This window comes from Penicillium malachiteum (assembly GCF_028827825.1).
Source record: "Penicillium malachiteum strain IBT 17515 chromosome Unknown utg000003l:1.0-4950554.0:1.0-4952489.0, whole genome shotgun sequence".
Lineage (NCBI taxonomy): Eukaryota > Fungi > Ascomycota > Eurotiomycetes > Eurotiales > Aspergillaceae > Penicillium > Penicillium malachiteum.
In genome coordinates this window covers 485,675-506,962 of record NW_026643096.1, presented here as the reverse complement: position 1 = coordinate 506,962, position 21,288 = coordinate 485,675, and the positions used below count along the sequence as shown (strand labels likewise).

General features: G+C 47.5%; 9 protein-coding genes across 9 annotated transcripts; 2 read left to right on the top strand and 7 right to left on the bottom strand.

Annotated features, from left to right (window-relative positions):
* Positions 1 to 124: 124 nt before the first annotated feature.
* On the top strand, positions 125 to 2,043 carry N7483_006511 (uncharacterized protein; the record flags this gene model as incomplete). The annotated part of the gene is made up of 5 exons (XM_057089948.1): positions 125 to 271; positions 329 to 662; positions 749 to 1,003; positions 1,045 to 1,754; positions 1,810 to 2,043. 5 exons carry the CDS (start codon positions 125 to 127, stop codon positions 2,041 to 2,043), a joined length of 1,680 nt encoding a protein of 559 aa, XP_056944689.1.
* A 346-nt stretch (positions 2,044 to 2,389) lies between these two features.
* N7483_006510 (MFS general substrate transporter) lies at positions 2,390 to 4,060 on the bottom strand (the record flags this gene model as incomplete). The annotated part of the gene is made up of 2 exons (XM_057089947.1): positions 2,390 to 3,342; positions 3,409 to 4,060. The coding sequence occupies 2 exons, from the start codon at positions 4,058 to 4,060 to the stop codon at positions 2,390 to 2,392; spliced, it is 1,605 nt and encodes a 534-aa protein (XP_056944688.1).
* A 1,613-nt stretch (positions 4,061 to 5,673) lies between these two features.
* N7483_006509 (DEAD/DEAH box helicase) lies at positions 5,674 to 8,330 on the top strand (the record flags this gene model as incomplete). Its single annotated transcript, XM_057089946.1, has 2 exons — positions 5,674 to 5,683; positions 5,743 to 8,330. The coding sequence occupies 2 exons, from the start codon at positions 5,674 to 5,676 to the stop codon at positions 8,328 to 8,330; spliced, it is 2,598 nt and encodes an 865-aa protein (XP_056944687.1).
* A 131-nt stretch (positions 8,331 to 8,461) lies between these two features.
* On the bottom strand, positions 8,462 to 11,031 carry N7483_006508 (WD40 repeat domain-containing protein; the record flags this gene model as incomplete). The annotated part of the gene is made up of 4 exons (XM_057089945.1): positions 8,462 to 9,156; positions 9,209 to 9,726; positions 9,799 to 10,574; positions 10,630 to 11,031. The coding sequence occupies 4 exons, from the start codon at positions 11,029 to 11,031 to the stop codon at positions 8,462 to 8,464; spliced, it is 2,391 nt and encodes a 796-aa protein (XP_056944686.1).
* A 92-nt stretch (positions 11,032 to 11,123) lies between these two features.
* On the bottom strand, positions 11,124 to 11,786 carry N7483_006507 (uncharacterized protein; the record flags this gene model as incomplete). Its single annotated transcript, XM_057089944.1, has 2 exons — positions 11,124 to 11,353; positions 11,471 to 11,786. The coding sequence occupies 2 exons, from the start codon at positions 11,784 to 11,786 to the stop codon at positions 11,124 to 11,126; spliced, it is 546 nt and encodes a 181-aa protein (XP_056944685.1).
* Positions 11,787 to 11,846: 60 nt separating this feature from the next.
* Positions 11,847 to 12,087, bottom strand: N7483_006506 (uncharacterized protein; the record flags this gene model as incomplete). Its single annotated transcript, XM_057089943.1, has 2 exons — positions 11,847 to 11,957; positions 11,989 to 12,087. 2 exons carry the CDS (start codon positions 12,085 to 12,087, stop codon positions 11,847 to 11,849), a joined length of 210 nt encoding a protein of 69 aa, XP_056944684.1.
* A 43-nt stretch (positions 12,088 to 12,130) lies between these two features.
* On the bottom strand, positions 12,131 to 13,230 carry N7483_006505 (uncharacterized protein; the record flags this gene model as incomplete). The annotated part of the gene is made up of 4 exons (XM_057089942.1): positions 12,131 to 12,628; positions 12,690 to 12,818; positions 12,869 to 13,060; positions 13,117 to 13,230. 4 exons carry the CDS (start codon positions 13,228 to 13,230, stop codon positions 12,131 to 12,133), a joined length of 933 nt encoding a protein of 310 aa, XP_056944683.1.
* Positions 13,231 to 14,246: 1,016 nt separating this feature from the next.
* Positions 14,247 to 19,419, bottom strand: N7483_006504 (uncharacterized protein; the record flags this gene model as incomplete). Its single annotated transcript, XM_057089941.1, has 2 exons — positions 14,247 to 18,595; positions 18,645 to 19,419. The coding sequence occupies 2 exons, from the start codon at positions 19,417 to 19,419 to the stop codon at positions 14,247 to 14,249; spliced, it is 5,124 nt and encodes a 1,707-aa protein (XP_056944682.1).
* Positions 19,420 to 20,292: 873 nt separating this feature from the next.
* On the bottom strand, positions 20,293 to 21,231 carry N7483_006503 (EXPERA domain-containing protein; the record flags this gene model as incomplete). The annotated part of the gene is made up of 4 exons (XM_057089940.1): positions 20,293 to 20,375; positions 20,450 to 20,684; positions 20,754 to 20,917; positions 21,027 to 21,231. 4 exons carry the CDS (start codon positions 21,229 to 21,231, stop codon positions 20,293 to 20,295), a joined length of 687 nt encoding a protein of 228 aa, XP_056944681.1.
* Between the last annotated feature and the right edge of the window lie 57 nt (positions 21,232 to 21,288).

The following is a 21,288-nucleotide window of genomic DNA, read 5'->3' as shown; positions in this document are numbered from 1 at the left end:
TGAATTTCTGGTTACTTCATTTCCCATCGGAGCTATATAAGCATTGTATCTCTCACCTTATTCGTTTCATCCCTAGATTCGATACTCTGCTAGGAGGAAGACCAATAGTCGCTTTCTTTTGAATATGTCACAGTTAAAGGATTCAAAAGGGGAATCTAGTGCTAATGATCTATCAGAGGTCGATGCAGTCAGTGATGAAAGTGTTGGGGAAGTTGGCACGCTGCGTAACAATGGTCGATTTCATCGTACCTTCACCCCCAGACAAATTCATGTATGAAAGACAATTCTCATATTTCTATTATTTGTGAATAGCTCTAACTTCGGATAGGCAATTTCTCTTGGTGGACAGATCGGAGCAGGTCTCTTCATTTCAACCGGCGAAAACCTCCGAGATGGCGGTCCTGGATCTCTGTTCCTGGGCTTTGTGGTTGTCTGTTCATGTGTATGGGCAGTTCTGCAAACTGTCAGTGAGATGACAATACTTTTCCCTACTCCAGGGAATTTCATCGATTATGCCGATCGCTTTGTGGATCCAGCCTTGTCTTTCGCTGCCGGATTTTCGATGTGGATAGGCTGGACAGCTGTTATTGCCTCGGAAGCAACATTCTTCTCAACTATCGTTAACTATTGGGCAAAAGATCGAGTCAATGAGGCTGTCTGGTGTGAGTGAGCAATGCACCTATGAAACACCGCATTTCAAAATTCCTTATTACAGACAGGCCCTCGGATTCAGCTGATTTATCGCTAGTGACCATTTTTCTTCTTCTTATGTTTGTAATTTTCAGTCTACCAAATGTGGCATTTGGCTGGTTCGAGTATTTTACCTCTCTTCTGAAGATATTGGCTCTCATCATATTTATCATTGTGGGAATCGCTATCATTTTTGGAGCTGGTACCGATGGATCTATGCATCATGGTGAGACATGGCAACATGGGGATGCGTTTTTGAATGGATTCAAAGGATTCGGAAATAGTGTCTTACTAGCGATTTTGGCTATTGGAGGTATGGCTTGTATCTGGCTGCTAGGACACTTTCTCCCCCAGATTATGTTGGCAATATTGACACACCCATTCGCACAGATAACACGTTCACTGGCTTTCTTGCTGGTGAATCCAAGAGCCCTCGGTTCTCTGTTGGCCACGCAGTTTTCCTGATTCCAATCCGAGTCACTGTGTTTTATTTGACGTCCGTGGTTCTGATCGGCCTACTGGTCTCTCCCAGTAATCCAAATTTACTAGGCAGCAGCGGCGTTGCGGCATCTCCTTTTGTCATCGCTATCAACCAGGCCGGGATCAAGGGGCTTCCAGATTTCCTCAATGTCATTATCATGTTCGCCGTGGCAGCAATCGCCGCAGAGAGCTTCTATATCGCTTCAAGAATTCTCCAGACAATGTCCCATCAAGGTCTGATCTCTGCGTGGGTGGCGAAGGTTGACTCACGCGGCCGTCCACGGGTATCCCTGGCTATTACGGGCGCTCTTAGTGTCATTCTCACATACATCAACCTCAGTGGAGAGGGCACAACTGTATTCAACTGGCTGGCACAGATTGCAAGCACTGGATACTTCATGGTATGGTTTGTGATTGCCATTACCTCGTTTCGTTTCCGTGCAGCTCTGAAAGCTCAGAATGATCCTCTGTTCGATCAAATATATTCTTGGAAGTGCAGTATCTGGCCAATACCTCCTATTTGGCTTCTGACTTGCTGTTGTTTTTATATTGCATGCTCTTTATACCTCGCTTTATATCCTATCGTAAGTGATTTTGAACTGGTGTTCCTGCGGTTCAATCTTAACATGATTCATCTAGGGATCAAATACGCCGACAGCATACTATTTTTTCCAGTATATGTTTGGATTGATTTTGATTACATTCAGTGCAATTGGTTACAAGCTCATATTCCGGACAAAGCTCCGAGACCCTCAAACAGTGGATTTGCAGACAGGGCGCAGGGTCCTAAGCGTTAAAGAGATACGGGAGTTGGATAACTACGAGAAAATGCCCAAGTGGAGGAAGTTTGTCTCATTTGTACAGCTTTGGTAGCTGTTCAACTTGAATCTCTGTTAACTTATATCTGAATATCATACATATGTCCATGGATGATGCCTCGTGATGATGGAAAGATTTTATAAACATTGAAGCTATGCTATTTACAGTGTCACCATTTGATATTTCACAATGGTGTAAATGTCTACTAGTAGATACAGAGAACTTGAATATCTATGCAAAAATGTAGCGAAGCCATGGGATTTAGTATCCCAGGTCATGAAAAGTCATGTTATCATGAGTGTCCCCAGCGAACGGGGTTTGAGTCCAGGGGAATGATTCAAGTCATCAGATCAATAATCCTCTTTCACTTCAATAGTCTTATTGACTTCAGAGCTCTCAATCAAGGTTCAATTGAGGGTTTGCTGACTCGTCGACCACCATTGTCCTTCCGATCAGCAGCGAGTGACTTAGCAAACTTGCTCCTATCACGGATCTGAGGACCCTTCCAGTAGAAGACGTATATAGGAGCGACGACCAGGCAGGAAAGACAAGCCAGCACAGTACTGGCATACTCCACATGCCACTTGCTACCAATATTGGTATACATGGGTGTGGCGTACATCGCAGAGATACCAGCCAGAAGATCACGAGCAAAGGCATTACCACCGCATGCTGAAGCGGAGTATACACCGTAGGCAGCGATCATGTAATCCACCGATGAAAGGTAAATGGCAAAATTTGCAATTCCTACCATTGTTGAGAAAATCATAGATGCGATCCATGGGATACCACGTGCCTTTCCAAAAGATGTCCAGGCAAAACCGAATAACCCGATCGGCTCGAATGGTGCCAGCCAAAGAAGCCATTTTAGGCGACGCTCAGGTACCAGGGCATCGTTTCCGTGCTTCTTGCGAATATACTCATCTCGCCAGAACCAGGGGAAGTAGGAGAAATAGGCGAGGAAGTAGGCGAGGTTGATTGGAATGACAGCCCAGGCAATTGCCAAAATACCGAAATCCCAGCCATCCGCATAGACAATTGTGAAGCTCTCCAGGAAGGTGAAGATCAGAGCGTCGGAAAATCCGGATAGCAGAGACAGACAGAAAACAATAGGCTCGCGCAGCAGCATGTGGAAGGGTCGCATCCAGATCTTGCCGGCCTCTTTCAGGGAAATGCGAGGTTTCTTGAGTTCGTTAGGTCCGTAACAATTGGGGTCTTCTCCGGTTTTGCGGCGGCGCTTGGCTTCTCGATCGATGAGGATTGTTGAGCGACTTTCGGGCATAAAAAAGATAATAGCTTGTACGGTAGCGCCGAAAATGAGCTGGATCCAGAAGAACCATTGCCAGCTAAGGACTATTCGGATGATTTATTAGCATCAGATATTTAGAGTCGAGTTGCACATTAATAAAGAAAACTTACATCGTTCGATTGGACCACCGATAACACCACCAATACTGGTACCAATGCAAGAAGAGAGGACGATGAAAGCAAGAGGAAATTGTTGAGAGTCAGGCTCGTAAACATCAGCGATCAAGCCGAGAGTGACACTGCCACCGGCAGTGGAAATTCCACCTAGAGCACGAGCGACAACAATGCTCCCCCAATTCGGGGCCCATGCCGCAATGAATTGCCAGATGTTGATGAGGAACATGGAGAGCTGGAGAATGGGCCAGCGACCAAACTCTTCACTCCATGGTGCCCAGAGTTCGCATCCAATAGAATAAGTCACAAGGTAAGCCATCTGTCCAGTTCGAACTTCCTGTTCACTAACGTCGAAAGCTTCCGAAAGTGGCGAAACAGCATTTGGAAAAACTGAGGTATTGAAGTTCATGGATACCTGTACACAGGCCACGGCTGCAAGATATGTCCATTTCTTCCATCGAGGCCAGGAATAGGCCAATGCGTCGTAGCAATCATTCTCTTTCAGTTCGTAAGGACCATCTTCGATGCCACCATGTTCGGCTTTTCGTACGGTTGGAACAAGGCCATCATGGGAGAGATCTGGAGATGAGGACTCCGAGTCGGCGCCACTATCTGTAAATTGGGGTGGACTCTCCTTGGGCTCAGACATGATCAGATTGCTGATATAATCTGATTCTAAACCGGTGTGAGATTAAGGCAATTCCTCCTTACCTAGGAATCATCTTCACTTTAAGAGAGTCGGATGAAAAATCTGCGTCAGCGCAGACTTGTCTTTGTTCGCTATCGTCATAGTTCCTAAACCGGTTTATCAAGTACCTTGCTCATCAGTGGAGACCCAAGGGTGGATCATCCGCGTTGGGGTCCCTGGGGCTCGTGCATAAATGAGAGAATAGCTTAAATTTATTGGCCTAGGCATTATGAACCATAGAGGATTTTCCGAGAATCCTTGGTGGTTGAATCAGTTGCAATAGAATACATGATTCTTTCATGCGTAGAATAGCATAAGTGCACGTGCACATCGCTTCCTTGAGCGCATAATGGAATTTGAGGCCATTCCGATCAAGCGGAAAAAGTACGGAATAGGCGGATGAGGCAACAGGCTTTGATAGCATGCTATTGGATCTTCCCCACCGGCTGTTCAAGGGGCAGAGAATGAACCAATTGGGCAATATAAATCTCATCTTTGTAAGAATCTGATCTTATTAATTGTATTGATCTACTCCACACGGATACTATTGATCAATCTACTACCGAGGTCAAGTAGTGCCAAATATTTTATATAAAGATTCACTGGCAGCACAGTATCACTGCCATACCCTGGACTTACAAACTTGAACTTGAACCAGCCCGGCTCATGCTCGGCCTGACGTTTGCGTACAGACTCACTCGGCAGAGTTTCCAGCCGTATTCTTTGAATATCAGATATTTCTGATGGCGTTATCGTGGCTGTACCCAAAAAAGGTCCTGATATACGTCATGTGCTTGAATTCTTATCATACTTCGAATTCTGCCAGGTTTTGAATGGGTTGTTCCTGTTGGGTCCACTTTATGATCCACAAAAATGGGACTTGCAGGAGGCACCGAGATTGACGTCAACTGTGCCTCTAAAAAACCTCGGTCGCGAATCAATGGTGACGGCGAGTAATGTTCTTGGGATCTCCTTCATTATATCATTTCATAACTTCGATCATTATGAATAGAGACCCAGCCCCGGGATAGGATTCTTCCATCTATAAGCCACACAGACAGATGGGATGTGCCGAGTTTCATTAGATCAAACCAATCAAGACGTCGGGATTGACGGGAGTGGGGGATGAGAATGGAGTCAAGAAAAGACCCTGAACTTGAGTGTAGTGAGAAGGTCTGCCGAGATGGGGAAGTCAACTGGTCAACTCTTAAATTTAAATCCAGGTCATGTGACCGCGCGTGATTACGCGTGATCCAGTCGCGTCTGTTAACCACATCCTCAAGATCTGCTCTACGCTCAAGGAGTATATTGCTCGTCATGGTCTTCAAGCCCTTCAAACCACCTTTGATTAGGAAACCAGAGTCGACAGAGAACGTTAAAAATCAAGACCCCCCCGGCAAAAAAGCCTCGTCTTGAAAAAGAAGATCCAACATCCACTACGAAATCGCAACCCACATCAGCAGTTGGAGTTCGGAGGCCCCTGCTTCAGGTTAGAAATGTGGGGAAGGAATCTGGCGAGAAGGCGACGCCTGCGGCCCAAGCAATAAGTTTGGTGGGCGATGAGAGATTTTTCAATGTGCTCTGGTACGTACACCGCTGGAAACAAAGTCATCGCAATGAATTAAAGTACTTTTCTGACTTAGATTTTTCTATACGCATTAGGAGAAAGCCAACTACAAAGAAGAACAAAACATGGGATGGCGATGGTATTCTCACAGCTCGGGCTGGATATGTCACTCTGCGAGACGTCGGAGGAAAGGACATGGGGCGAGCGAATTTTGAGTCCGAGCTCGAGCCTGGCAAGATGCTCTATGTGAGCGGCAAAGAAGTGGAAGTCGAATCTGAAATTCCTCGCAGAGAATACTTGGCTGGGAAGAACATTGTCCAATCCACAAGCTTAGCTGCAACCCCGCAAAAGCTTCCCAAGAAATCCCCTTTGACTTCACTGCAACGCGCTGTTGGAAATACTTCCGCAAGCTCCTTGAGTCGAACTGGGTCTCTGAAACGAGACTTATCAGCTATGGAGTCCGATGGGCAGAGTCACTCCGGATTTGGAGCTTACAAGAAACCCATTCTCGACGATAACATAATGCCAAGCAAGCCAGACAAAATCGTTCCGCGCCATGACCCATCTGCGCCAGGGGCTCTGGTTATGCCTCGTCCCAGCTCTGTCCCTAAAGGGAAGCATATTGTTGATGTTGTTGTCGATCCTTTGCTGACAAAAAGCTTGCGACCACACCAACGGGAGGGTATACAATTCTTATATGAATGTGTCATGGGCATGCGATCATTCAATGGGGAGGGTGCAATCTTAGCAGATGACATGGGCCTGGGTAAAACATTGCAAACAATTGCTTTATTATGGACACTTCTCAAGCAAAATCCCATTTATGGTGACGCTCCAGTCATCAAGAAGGCTCTGATCGTCTGTCCCGTTACCTTGATCAATAACTGGAAGAAGGAGTTCCGCAAGTGGCTTGGGAATGAACGTATCGGAGTCTTTGTCTTTGATGACAAGCGGAAACGTCTCACCGATTTTACCAAGGGCAGATCGTACAGCGTTATGATTGTAGGTTATGAGAAGTTGAGAACCGTTCAGGAAGGCTTGGCAAAAGGCGCTGGCGTCGACATTATCATCGCGGATGAAGGCCATCGACTCAAGACACTACAAAACAAGAGTGGCCAGGCTATTCAATCACTCAATGCTACAAAGCGAGTCATCCTCTCTGGCACTCCAATTCAAAACGATCTCAAAGAATTCTTCGCTGGTGTTGACCTTGTGAACCCCGGAGTTCTCGGTTCATTCAAATCCTTCATCAGGGAGTACGAAACACCCATTGTTCGAAGCAGACAACCAGAGGCCACAAGAAAAGAGATTGAGAAGGGAGAAGCTCAGAACGAAGAGCTGCGAGAACTCACTTCCAAGTTTATTCTTCGCAGAACAGCAGACATTTTATCCAAGTACTTACCACCAAAGACTGAATATGTGCTATTCTGCAACCCGACACGGCCACAGGCCCAGATCTATCAGGCAGTCCTCGCATCTCCTATCTTCCAGTCTGCCATGGGAAATGCCGAAAGCGCTCTCCAGCTCATCACAATCCTGAAGAAGCTTTGCAACAGTCCATCACTACTCTCAGCAAAGAACAACGACAACTCACCTAACGAAACCATCGCTGCTCTCCTATCTTCCATTCCACAAGCCCTCATACGACACTTATCCCCCTCGGCAAGCGCCAAAGTCCGAGTCCTCGACCAAATCCTGGATAGTATGCGAAACAACACTTCCGAAAAGATCGTCCTCGTCTCAAATTACACATCCACTCTCAATCTCCTCGCCACACTCCTGACTTCCCTTGGTCTTCCTTTTCTTCGTCTAGACGGAAGTACCCCTGCTCAAAAGCGTCAACCATTGGTAGACGATTTCAACCGACTACCCGCAGAAAAATGCTTCGCCTTTTTACTCTCCGCAAAGGCCGGTGGCACAGGTCTGAACCTTATCGGTGCTAGCCGTCTGATCCTTTTCGATGTTGACTGGAATCCCGCTACGGATATCCAGGCTATGGCTCGTATCCACCGTGATGGACAAAAACATCACTGTCGTATCTACCGTGTTATTCTGAAAGGCAGTCTTGAAGAGAAAATCTGGCAGAGACAGGTTACTAAACTCGGTTTAGCTGATAGTGTTATGGAACATAAGAATAGCGTTGCTCAGTTCTCGGCCGCTGAGCTTCGTGATCTTTTTAGACTTGATGAGGAGAGTCGTTGTCAGACGCATGATCTGTTAGGATGTGACTGTGAAGGTAGAGGGACTGGTGCGTCGTCGGGAACCACAACACCTACTCGCAAGACAAGCGATAATGACTCCGACCCTGAGGAGACTAGTGATATCCCCTCTGATGAGGATGAGTCTGGCTTCCCTAAGCTGGTTAAAGCTTCAGAGCTCGATATGGATGAGCAGGAACGCTCGATTCGTGAGTCGTCGCGGAGAGGCACAAAGCAAAAGGAAACGATGCATCAGTCTTTGGCACAGTATGCGCATATTGATCCTTCGCTTCTGACTGCTGATGGTGAAGAGGAAGAGGAGATCGGTTCGGCTGTTGATGATGATGTCCTTCTTTCTATATTGAAAGATGAGTGCAATCGCATTGGGTATGTATTTAAGAAGTCAAACGGCGCTGAGATTGGGTGTGAGGAAGCTGCGGTGGCGGATATTACGTCTGATGAATGATGAAGAATCTACCTAAAAGAAATTACTAGAGACGAATACATAGCATTCTCTTGATTTGGCAGTTGACCTTGGAAATTCAACATTTGAAAGATGTTCTCAAATGAAAGGCTTAAAGGCCCCGCCACAGGACCTTACAAAATTGCTCGGACACCATCATCTCTGACTACATACTTCTGCAGACGGCCAGATTTAGTTCCAATGTACAGTGCCTCTCTATGTGAGGCCCATACACCCCTTTCCTCATGTGTGAGCCAAAGGCGTTTTTGGTCACCTGTCACAATCCAGTCATCCCGCACATCAAGGGGTAAGGAATATTGTCTAATAGCACCTGTAGATGATTCGTCACTCTCTAAATCCGGTTCTATGAGTGAGAACACTCCTCTCTCCATGATGATCTCATTCCCTTCTTCTGAGAACTCCAGAATCATGACTGGCCCGGGGACGATGGTAGTTCGTACAATCTCACAGGTGACGAAGTCCCATACTATTATGATATCATCTTCACCTGTATGACTTGCCACTAGATAGCGATTTTGTGGCGACAAAGCAATAGCCAGAGGCCAATAGTCCCAGTCCTTTGGGGAACGCTCGAAGTACTTAAATGGGTCACAGGTCTCCTTACTCAAGTCCCACACCAGGTGCCCACCCTCACCGGCAGAGACAGCACCTAGAAGCATTTGGGAATCGGAGGAGAAACATATCACTTCGCAAAAATTATGGCGATCTGCACCCAGTGTCAATTTGCGAATAATCATTCTGTGCTTGAGGTCCCAAAGAGAGATTGACTCGTCCCGCATGGGTGAAAATGCTAGGACTTGACCATCTGCTGAAAAAACAAGTGAGCTTCTGGCAGCGCTGGATCCATGAAGATTCTTCACTGATAATGTATGTATGAGTTTGTGGTTTTCTAACCCCCCCAATATCCCAAATTTGAAGCTCTTTTCGTAATATGCTCAAAGCCAATTTCTGTCCATCCGGAGAGATTCGAATCCCATTGATTATTGGTAGGCTTTTTGAAATTTGCCAAGCGTCATCTGAGGCAAGTTTATCGATTTCCCAAATTTGAACACTGTCTCGAAGGCCACAGGCTAGACGGCCATCAAGTGAAAAAGCAGAAGTGTGAAATACCCGCTGCTTCTCTTGAGCTCGACCCCATTGGGCTAACTCTGGGACTTCGTTGTCCAGATCCCAGAGCTTTAAAATGCTCATGAGCGTACATAGGAGCCATCGGCCATCCGGCGAAAGATTGATTGCTGCGAGTTTTTCGTTTGAATTTCCAGAATGAGCAATCACCGTCTTGATAGGCATACCTAATTCAGTTGTTGTGACGTCGGAATCATAAACTCGGATAGCATACTTATTATGGTCCTGTTCCATAGAGACTGCTAGCCGCTGGCTATTCCTTGAGTGAGCTATAAGCCCAAGAGGGGAGGATTGTTCAAAGGTTATGATCTAAATAGGGCCAGACCAGGATATACCATGATTCTCGACACGGTAAACTTTCACTTTTTCATGTGTAGAACAGTAAAAATGACAATCACCATTCAAAAATTCAATGGATTGAACCAGGTCTTTTTCACAGAACGTATGAAGAAGATGCGGATCCTTCTCAGTCACACTCCAGAGCTGTATTTGCTTTTCGGTAGCTGTAGCCAGGACTTGACTATTGAATGAGAAAGCTATTCTCCTGATGGCCCAAGCATCAGGGCCCTCCCTCGTATAATCATAATCGAAGTCTTCCGGATTATCTGTTGCAGGCAGAAATTTGACCAGATCTGGGGAGTCCACATGCCATATCTGAATAACACCATTCAGAAAAACACAAGCTATGAATTTCCCGTTGGGTGAAATTACACTTGTCAAACCCCTTCTGGAAGGGCTGGGCTGGTTTTTAATTTGTTTCTCTGCTCCTGTTCCCTCGACATTCCAAATCATGGTCATATTGAACCCATGAGTAGATGCAAGCAAGCGACCATCTGGTAAAAACACAAGGTCGTCTACGCAATGTGCACGGCTCTCAGAAGTTTGGAGCAGTGCATCCCACTCATCTATAACCTGTGGCAGCGTGATAAAACATTTCGGAATTTGAGAGTTGAAAATCTGCCGTATGACAGAATTCTGAGGAGTGAAAATCAGCGCAGAGGAGTAGACTTGTAGACGCGCGTTACTGATGGTTTCTCCGGCTCTTCGCACAAATCGAATAGCATCGGATAGGTATACACCCAACTTGGTGGAGTTTGTTCCCTGAACGATATGTCAGTATCAATTTTGCAATTTTTTACATCGAAGTATCACCCACAGAAATCTTTCTTTCTAAGCATATGAGATGCCTCAAAGCTTCCGAGATAATGTCAAGATATCCGATGTTTTCCAGCCAGTGCAGAAGATGTATTTTGAAGATTTCATAAATGCGATCTTGGTCAAGACTTGATGATCCATCCTGAAGATGCTGTAACCAGTATCGACAAGCGTACCTTAGGTGGGGCGCCAAGTTCACCTTGGTAGCATCGATTTCAGAGCGTGGAACACCATCATTTTCAAGACAAAGCATGTTATATCGGAGACCACTCTCTTTGCTCGACATTACTTCAATGCATCGCATGGCCAAAATGTAGTTTCTTCTGGTCTTATCCACTCTGAAATCGGTCATATCGGGAGCAGTTTGATCCAGAAGGACATCTCGGAACGAAAGATGTAGCATTTTGATTGGGAGAATGGAAATCATCCAATCTCAATCTCACCCGATTTTCTTCTACGCCAAGTAAACATGCCAAAGAGGTGACTGTGAGCGCATCATGAAGAAGAATGATTGAGCCCACGATTTGCTGTAAATCTTGGAATATTTTCTCGGTCTTCGTGAGGTACGTCGAGGAGGAATTGATGCAGGACTGTTTGGTAGGTTCCGAGGAGCTTGTCGCCAGATCTTTGAGACTGTAGAATGGTTTTTGTACGTTCCACAGCAAAGAATTTTGGATCTCCAATAAATCGGCAGATTGTTGAAGCGACGATGAACAGAGGGCTTGCTTTGTCGATGAGCTCTACTATGGTGCTTTCCTAGGGCCGAGTCTCTGGATTTAGGCTCTCCTCCCTGATTGTCCGATCTTGAATCTTCTTTTCTCTTATCTGATAGAGATTGGTACGTATGAAGATGGAAATATCATCCTTTGCACTTTTCACATCTTGTAGGCAGACTTCCTTGTACTGGTATTGAGTTTTCTGTAAGCTGGTAAAACTTTCACGAACAGCTGGTTTTGATCGTCCAGTAATCAAGAAGCGCCATTTGAATGTGGTTATATCTGCAAGCTGTAGCTGAGGTAGAAGGTGGACAATCTCCTTTATACCATTGCTATATTCATCAACACATTCATCAACACATTCATCAACACATTCATCACCTGCGTCAATGATAATAACTATCGTTGGGCACTGGCCCTCGGGAGTCTTATTTGCCGTCATGGCTCAAGCAGCAAAGCTTCAAATTGATTCTCCAGGCTTGAGTCAAATATCGAAACATCGTCATCCTTGAGCACGCCAAGGATTCCACTTCTGAGAATAGGAAGGAATCTCATCAGCTGGCGAGCTATCGTTGGCATGAATTTTCGGGTAGAGTCGCAATCTTGTTCTCCCCTTTTGAAGAAAAAACTTGCCCCAAGAATACCTCGACTTTGGAAGTGTTTGGCCAGCGTGCGCGAGACGGTGGACTTTCCGGTCCCTGCCATACCGTTAAGCCAGAAGAGATGTTCGCTGTTGCAATCATCATCCACCCAATCCACAACTCCTTGCAGTAGCTCTTTTCTTGTTTATTTCAAGCATATATCCTCATGTAGATCCTCTCTTGTGCCATAATCTGCCTTACGAGCAAAAGGAAGGTTGGAAAGTTGTTGGCCTTCGGCAATTCCTTCAATGAGGATTGTGTTTTGTTCGATCTGCGCGAGCAGTCTCTCTCCCTGATTTTGACTCTGAATATGATGTGCGAAATCAACCACTGTCTTGAGGTTTTCCTCCTGGTCCTTAATTTTCTGCTGTAGCGACGAAAGTGGCTGACCCGTAATGTCAGAGACAGAAACAGCGACCCAGATTCGTTCGCGTACGCTGAGATTGCGGATACGATCCATCTCTAAGGCATATCGCAAAATATTTGCATAGAGCTCAAGAAGGCATTTCTTTATCATTGAGTGGTTTTTCTCTTCTGCTCGTTGCAGAATATCCTGAGCGAGGGTATAGCGACCTAACGCCCTAGTAAGAAACTCCGAGGTCTCAAATAGCGCATCTTGAAGCGCAGAATCCGTATGGGTCAACTAGAACATGCAGAAGTGAGTGTAAAGCCAGATATAGGTACATGGTAACAGGATTGCTAACCTTTAGTCCAAGAGACACTACTGCCCAAGCGCTTGCTGCATGTCCCGTGGGATCAGCAGCAACAATGCTTCCAATGAAACTTTGCATCGAATATGCAGTATCGAGAATGGCCTTAGCGGCCTTCCTGACCTTTGAGGTGTCTCATTCTTCATTTTTCGAACTTTGAATTGAGTCTTCACTGTGCTTATGACATTCTCAAGAACCGTGGAAATGGCCGATTTTCCTGCACAGTGATTATTGCGACTTCCCTCCAGCAAGTACTTAGGAATAGAGTCTAGTCGCGACTTTTCGTCTTGTGCAAGAGATTCATACGCAGCTTGCCAAAGATCCTCAACAATTCCGGGCTTAGGTTGATGTCCTCCAATTGCAGACTGGGGGTCGTACCTGAGAGGAGGAGATGATCTCGGCTGTGCGTTGGGTCATTCACTGGCTCGTTCCCTATCATGGTGTCTATCCTGATTGTCGAATTCGCCGGTGCATCTTCCTTGACTTTCGAGCGCCATCGTCCAAACAAAGACCTCTTGCCTCGCTTGCCACCCATGTTCTCTGTGATGAATGGCTGGGATTATTTGACTCAGGGTTTTAACTAGAGATAGAAATTTTTCGCGTGGGCTAAGTCTGAACTTTGATTAATATGACGACCTCAGGAGTTGTTTTTGGGGGGCCGTTCATGAGGGGCTCATGCACACATGTGCATGTATACCGCGGGTACGCCTTCCATTGGGCACGCATAGCCGCCGGCTTCAAATTCCCACCTTGGAATCTGGGCAGTTATGCACACGTAGGAACCCTGTGTGATACCATGAAACTCTTCTAGCTTAATCACGTGTCTGCTTCGTATTCTGGGTAGCCTGTCCTGAGTGACGGTTTCTCGTAAACAAGAGACTCGGAGTCTGAACGACATTGAAAACCTTGGAAGACTCTGGGTAATCGGTAGGATGTCCCTATTCTACATACAAATGTCTACGCAGACCTCAACAGAAGCCTCGCATCAATGTGTAGTACGATGTAAAGGAAGGTCCCAGGGATTCCAGATGTCTGCTTAAAGAAAATCCATACTGGTGCCCAGTCACCCAAGGAGATACTACCACAATAGTGGTGGAGCCCAGGTACCGGGCGGTACCAGTGGGGAAGCGGCGGCGCTCTCCAGGAGTTACGGGTGGAGAGGCAGTCCAGATGTCGTTTCTGGCGTCGAAAGCTGTCATCTTCGGTCTCGATTTCATAGTTAACTAGGATATGTATTTTGGATGCAATATAGACAACAGAACAGGAATGGATATTGAATTAAGACATGAAAGAAATGGGGAATAAGTTGGTAAGACATGGCAAAAGCCAGGATCGCAAAGATAGCGAGAAAGATATCTACATACATGGATGAAAAAGTAATAAAGAATCGGGGTAGTCAGACATGAGATCTAGTATGACCGCAAAAAGAAATAAGGGTAAAGGGGTAAAAGAAAGGAAATGGTAGGATATAAAAGGCAGAAAAGCGCTTCCAGTCATGCAATGATACTGGCATCAGAGGGAATATTCCAGTAAACTTGAGGATGCACCAACTCAGTAGCGCAGTTTACCAACAAGGCCAAATGTGTAGGCTGCTTCAGCTTCACTCTTCATTTGAATCATGTAGATGCGCTGGAAGCTGGTGTTAACACCACCTTGCTTAGCGGGCCCACCATTGGTCTCCTCGAGAACGGAAATCGCAATTCCAGTGCGAGCAACGCGCTCAAAGGAACTTTCAGGTAGACAGACATCCAGCAGAACCTCACCACGAGTCTTGCCACGGATGATAATGCGCTTCTCGGGTTCGACGTCACGGTGTGGTGTGGCTGCTCCAGAGCTTGGTGGGGAGTCACCAGCCGCATCACCACCGTACATGGTGCCACTCGAGCTCCGACCACTGACTGCTGTGCCAGGGCGCGAGGGGTTCTTGGGTGGAGAGGGCATAATGGTCAAACGAGCTCCGCCCATGTCACGCCATTTAGAAGCGGATTCGCGCAGATAAATTCTGATCTTGGCGTTTGAGAGACCGATTCCGTCGGCGCCCTTGATGGCCGCGGCGATACGGCCTATACCGGAGGATGGGGAAGGTCCGTCAGCAGAGTCTCCTGAACCGGAGTAGATACTCTCTTCCCGACCATTGCGAGACTCAACGGTTGAGCGAGAAATATTGAACATCTTGCTGCCACCACCGAAACGCTTCAAGGCAGAGAAGGCGCTACTCATGGTACCGACACTGCTCTCGGAGCCTTCAGCAAGGGATCGGGGATTGCTGTTGGAAGCTCGGTAGCTTCTTCTGCGACGGGGAAAGCCGAACCAGTTCGAGCCAGACTTGGCGGCGGGCTCGAATGATGGGAGATTCTCGTTGAAGGGCCCACGAGCATTCTGAAGAGCGATATAGGTTGGGTTGTTAATGCGAGCCTGGTTGATGAGGCCATACAAAGCATCGCATTCGTCTGGAGATCGAGACCGGAACATGATATTGCTAGATGCGATCTTGGAACGTTCAGTGGGAGGAGAGCGAATGCTAATGTCGATAGCTGTACCCCGACGGATGGGGACCAAGGGAGTGAGCTCCATGGAGATAAGCGGCTTCGACCGGTGATCCGCATTCGTCTTGAAAGCTTCAATCAGACCAGGGCTGACAGAGATGTCGCATTCATCGGGAAGCACTGGGTCCCAGCTACCCTTATCAGACCAGGCAAAGATAGACGCAACGGCCTTGGAAGACTTTGCAGGTTGCAGAGGTACCGCCCGATAGCCACTTTGGGACGCAGAATTTGATGGAGAAAGCGAGCTGGCGTCAGATGTGGCAGTATGAATACGCCTTGGCTTGGGAAGTTCACTCAGTTCACTCTCTTCATCTTCGGATGCAGAATCTTCGGAGTATGAGTCTGAATCTTCCGATGCGGATCTTGAGTATTCGGAGGAAGAGTAACTGTAGTGTCGGACAGTAGAGGCATCAGAGTCTGATTCAGTGTATGAATCGGAAGCTGTGGAAGGCTCATATTCATGCTTCAAAGGAGAAGAGCCTCGTCGCTTGAATCGGGCCCCTGATGGTGTGAGAACAGGCGAGTTAGACGGGTTGCCACTAGCAGCGCTTGGGGAGCGATGCGGAGGTGGAGGTGGAGGCGCATCATCGTGTTTTGACTTGTGACGGGACTTTCTTCTCCGAGACTTGGTTGGTGTCTCCAATGGCCCTGGATCTGGCAGTGAGTCCAGGGGCGGGTAATCCTCCTCTTCATCGGCCTCTGTACTAGCCGGAGTCGACAAATGAGTTTGGCTGCTGGCGGTTCTGATCTTTGGAATTTGGGGTAAGCGTGCAGAAGGTACTGAAGATACACGGGGAGATTCAGGCTCTGGGGACTGCTGCTTGCGTGGTGTCTTGGGCTGCGGTATTCTTGAAGCGGACTTTGACTTTGGAGGAGGGCTCGTCACTTGGCTGCCATCATTACTTTCCCCGCCATAGAATCTGTTTTTTGTGGGAGTAGAATCTTGGACCTGATCCTGAGGCTTCTCCTGGACCGTTTCCTCAACAATGGGCTGGGCAGGCGCTAATTCTGAGATTGGGCTATCGCCATAACGAGAATGTCTCTTGGCTTTAGATCGTTTCAACCCATTGGGAGACTTGTCAGGGCTGGTTTGGGAGGGCAGAGAGGTGAAACCAGTGCGAACTTTGATTGCCGAGAGCTCAGATCCGCCGGTCGTGTAGTCTGTCTCGCGGGTGACGGAGGAGGACAGAGAGCTCCTTGTTTCGGTGGCAGAAGAGCTGACAGTGCTCGGCTCTGAATAGTGTTCCTTAGGTGTGAGAGATCGTCGCTTCTCGCCAATTGGAATATCAATGTCACTCGGGTTGGCTCTAGGAGGAGAGTCGCTCACGGAGGACTTGCGGGCCTTGTGCTGCTTTGCGCGACTAATGAAGCTTTGACTTCGGAAGATTGATGGCGGGATGGGATCTGAGCCCAGCAGCTGAACCCATTCAACACCAATCTCATAATCATCAATGCGGAGGGAGATCAGCTCTTGCCAATACTTCTCGTCTCCGGCAGCACTGCGGAGCATAAGAACAATCTCGCCTGTTTCACCATTTCTTGCTGAAACACACCGGAGATCCATAGGCGGGAAAAGTAGCCAACGATCGGAGTGATCAATCTCGCAAATCAACAAATCACCACCAGATCCACTTCCAGAGGAATTGTCTCGATACAGCAGTTCCGCACGGCAATCAACCAATTGTCCACTTGAGTGGTAAAGAGACAAGTTGAAGAAATCACGGGCTCTAACGCGCCGGGTTTGGTCGACCACAACATTTCGGGCGACTGCAAGAGTCATCGGGTCTCTAGCGCGAGTTGCATCGACAGTAGCAGCAGACTCATCTTCCAATCTTGCTCTCTCGTCACGAGCTCGCTTTCGGGCATCTAGAACAAGCGATTGGTAGGCGGTGGAAATTTCTTCAGCCTTGGGTGAGGGTTGAAGAGTATTGATGCCCTTGAAGCTCTTTGCGAGATACTTCAATCGGACCAAGGGACGCTTTAGGAGATAAGCAACATCCACCTTCTCACCATCGGCATCTACCACATCACCGTTCTCATCTCGCTCCATGCCTTCATCCAAACTCTTAGTATCCGCATTTTCATTCTCTTCTCCTTCTTCCAGAGGTGCGAGATTGACAATCACATCTTTGAAGCCGAGTCGCCATGCTTTAAGGTATTCACGGTAGACCTTCTGCGCACCTTGCGCCCAGTTGAGGAGAGCATCAATGTCATTTTGCGGGATGCGCTTGTGTAATGTCTTTAAGCGCTCAATAGCAACACCCATGTTAACGATAGGCTTGGAGAAGTTGATGTCGTCCTTTGGATCCACAGAGGGCCGGAACAAGCCAGCAGCAATGGCTGAATCGGAGCGCGATAGAACACATGTCAGGAGAACAGGGATAACACCACCAACAAGCGTCTTCAGCTCTCGCATATACTTGGTCTCATCGGAAGCTAGTTCAACAAAGAGGTCGGGGATAGTTGCACTCGCCAGTCGACTCTTATTGGTGCGAATACTTCGAGATGATCGGACACTTCTGGTTCTAGAAGCAGGAACGGAGAGCACAGACATAAGATCATTGTGTGTGGTCAGTCGACGTTTAAGCTGTGATGATACCACAGGAAGAGAATCCGGATCAAATTGGTCCTTCTCTTCGCCAGCTTCTTCTGGGTCCTCGGCCGGTTTAGGTTCCTCTGATGCGCTGTCCTTGGGCTTCTCACGTGCGGATGATGGCCCGGATGATTCCTCAGGGAGAATGCTCAAAGTCTCGCCCGAGGCAATGGTGGATAATCGATGAGGTCCAGTGCTGGGAATTGACTTCTTGCGGCCAGTCGGGACAGGTGCATTATTTCCCGACGCCTCTGATTTTTCTGAACTCACTTGCACATCTGACTCTGATGGTACGATACTGGGCTCTTTTACCTCCCGAGTCTCCAGAACAGGCTTCTCCTCTTTAGCCTTGGGCGGATGCTTGTGGGATTTGTCCAAACTCGCTCGTTTGGGCTCTGGTGCGGGGTCCTCATGGATTTTGGTAGATTTTCCGCTTGATGATGGACGGTATTTCTCTTTCTCTTTCTCTCTCAATTCCTTGGAGTCTTTGGATTGTCGGCTGTGAGAGCTCTTTGGACGAGGCTCGCCTTCAGCCTGCGTCTCCGATGTCAAGCTGCTCGATGTCTCTGTATCCCCCAATCTCCTGGATCGCCTTTCCCTCGCTGATTTGATATCCAGCGGAACAGGCATATCATCTTTGTTCTCATAATCAAGAAACGGGTCAGGCGTCTCCGATAACCACGCCTCGATCTTCGCGCCTCGATTCGCAGTTGGTGGAGGAGGTCTGGGGGGGCTCGGGCTTGGGCAACGAGAACATCTTCCTGGACTCGTCCAGCATCTGAGCGAAAATTCCACCCTTTGGTATCTGACCTCTGGCGCGCCTGCGCGACAGTTCCGTAAAATCGGCCTCGCTCTTTCCCCATTCTGCTGCATCTTCGGGAGGCGGTGATTCTCGTTTCTGCTTTGTGGACACCTCCGACCGTATAGTCGATTTTGGGCGATCAGTCTCTGTCTCCCAGTCACTATCAACCACCGAGTCCGGTCGCTTGCGAGGCTTGGCCTTAAATTCCTTCGCGGGAGTCTTGGTGCCAGACCGAGGGGTATCTCGAGTTCTGTCCGGAAGCTCTTTTTGAGTCTCCTTCTTTGTGCGGACCGTTACTCCACTATCATTGATGGTGTATTCACTGATGCGCTTCGGAGCTGGAAGGTTGCGCACTGAGGGTTGACTTCCGACTGTTGTTGTTGATCGATTCCTTCGCCAGTGCTCGTCGCTAATGACTCGTTTGCGCGGGGTACTGTGACTTCGTTTCCTCGTCTGAGCCACTGGGCCTTTGCTGGATTTTGCTTTGGGAGGTTTTCCTGCCTCGGATTTGGGCTTGGTCGCTTTGGATGGCGTTCTGATCTTATTCTCTTCATCCTCGTCATTCTCATTCTCATTCTCATTCCCATCGTCATTGTAAACTCCATCGTCGATCGTGATTACCCCGCCTCCTTGTTGTTGCCATTTTCGCACTATCGATCGCACAGAATTTGTATCATGGACTCCGAGTGGTTGACCGATATCTAGCGATTTTGATGGCTTTGATGCGGATTGAGTACCCCCTCCAGATTTGGAGGGACGAGTTGGGGTCGCGGGGGATGGCATCGATGTCTATTTTGAGGGGTATTAGTATCGAGGAGTATAGATTAGATTAAATGAGATCAACATACCACCTAAATGACCAATTCAGTACATGACATCGAGAATTCAAGAGCGTCAAAAGGTTCAAAGATGTAAACAAGATTGGGCGGTGATCACCCGATAAGCCTGTTCGCGGTTGGCTGCCGGGGAAACCACGCGCTGATCGAATGAATCGTCTTTAACGCTGCTAATAGGTTGCAAATAAATGCAAGGAAGATCAAAAATATTATGTAAAAATGTGATGAGCTGAATGAATAGTTTCGACAAATATCATCTCTTTTTCTCCCTTCTCTTCTCTTCTCTCAGTTCTATCAGGCTTCACCTAAGAGCTGAAATGACCAAGGGCTTGGCATCGCCAGCTTTCACCCTTCACACCGTAAAATATGAGAATGTGGAGGGGCAAAGAATATAAAAAAAAAATCAAATGGGTCATGCACATGTGAAGGGGGATCATGGGGAGATTTTATTGCCGGTTGCGCGTCCTAATAGGATTTGATGTGCATTGGGCGTCATAACTGTGATGGAGTCGGACAAAGTTGGAGTGTGACTTGTTGATTTGCTAGTCTTTGTTCAAGTTCAAGTTTTCGGATTATTCGGGTCTTTCAGCTCAGATTTGTTTCTTTATATCAGAGAAATAAGAAATTTATACTCTGATATTATTCTAATATTGTTGATATCCCCAACTCTACTCTTTATTAATTCCTGAATGAAAGCCTGATGAGTATATCTCGTCTCCATCTCGATTTTGACCGAGACAAGCATTATTGGTACCATTCAGTGCGAGATTAACCCTTTCCCCACTATGTCCACTCACATGCGGCTATGACGGAAGAGGTGTTACTGGGCCTTGCGCCGCTCGGCCGACTCTACCTGTCGCTGCATGGCGTTCGAAAGTGTGGTCATGCTTTGGTAAAGATAATCTATAAAAGGATGATCATCAGCTCATGCTCTCTGCAAGCGAACTTGAAGCTCTCCACTAATCCTAAGTACTCACAAAAGGGAACAACAATCCAAATGAAATTCATCAGGAAGTAATATATCCAGAAATAATAAGGCTCCGGTCGGCTGTAAGGTCGGTCATGCACATAGTGGTCGAATAAGCTGGTAGCATAATACAGCGTATCACCGTAAAGATGGCTCATGCACACCACTACTTGGAACGGGTGGCGCAGGGAATGCCGTGTTGCGGTCAAGTAGGCTACCACGAAGCAAAGGGGCCCCCACAGGAGCTGGCGGATATAGTGAGTCAGCGGAAGCCTGATATGGATATCAGGGAGCTTTTCGGGAAATCTGCATACCACGGTCATGCTCTCCATGCATAAGACCAGAGTGTCCGAGGTCATGTACCGGGAATCCGATAGGGCGTACTCTTTCCATAACTGGCCGAAGAGATCTTGGGCGGACGCCATATGGTCATGGTGCAGCATGAAATATCCTTCAAAGAAGCAGTGCAGGGATCCAGCTATTAGATGCATCTGTTAGTTGTAGTCCTTTCATGCTGCTTTTTTCCAAGGTTTCGGTTCCAAGTTTCATGCATCATTTGGGCAGCATTCATGTGGGATTGGTCATACAGAGTACAAACCACAGGATGGCAATCCGATCCGCCATGCGAAGGGCTGGTCGTACATAACTGGCCACAGCAAAGACCAGGCCCAGAAGAACGGCGCATCCTCCACCCGCAGACACCAGTAGCTCCAAGACGGGGGTTTGGTTGGGCGAATAGTCAACGATATTGGCCCCAAGGGGGTAATATGGGTGGGAGGGTTCACTCGGCATTGTGCTTGACAGTGAGTGGAGATTGAATAAAAGCTTGCTTCTGTGCTCTAGACTCGG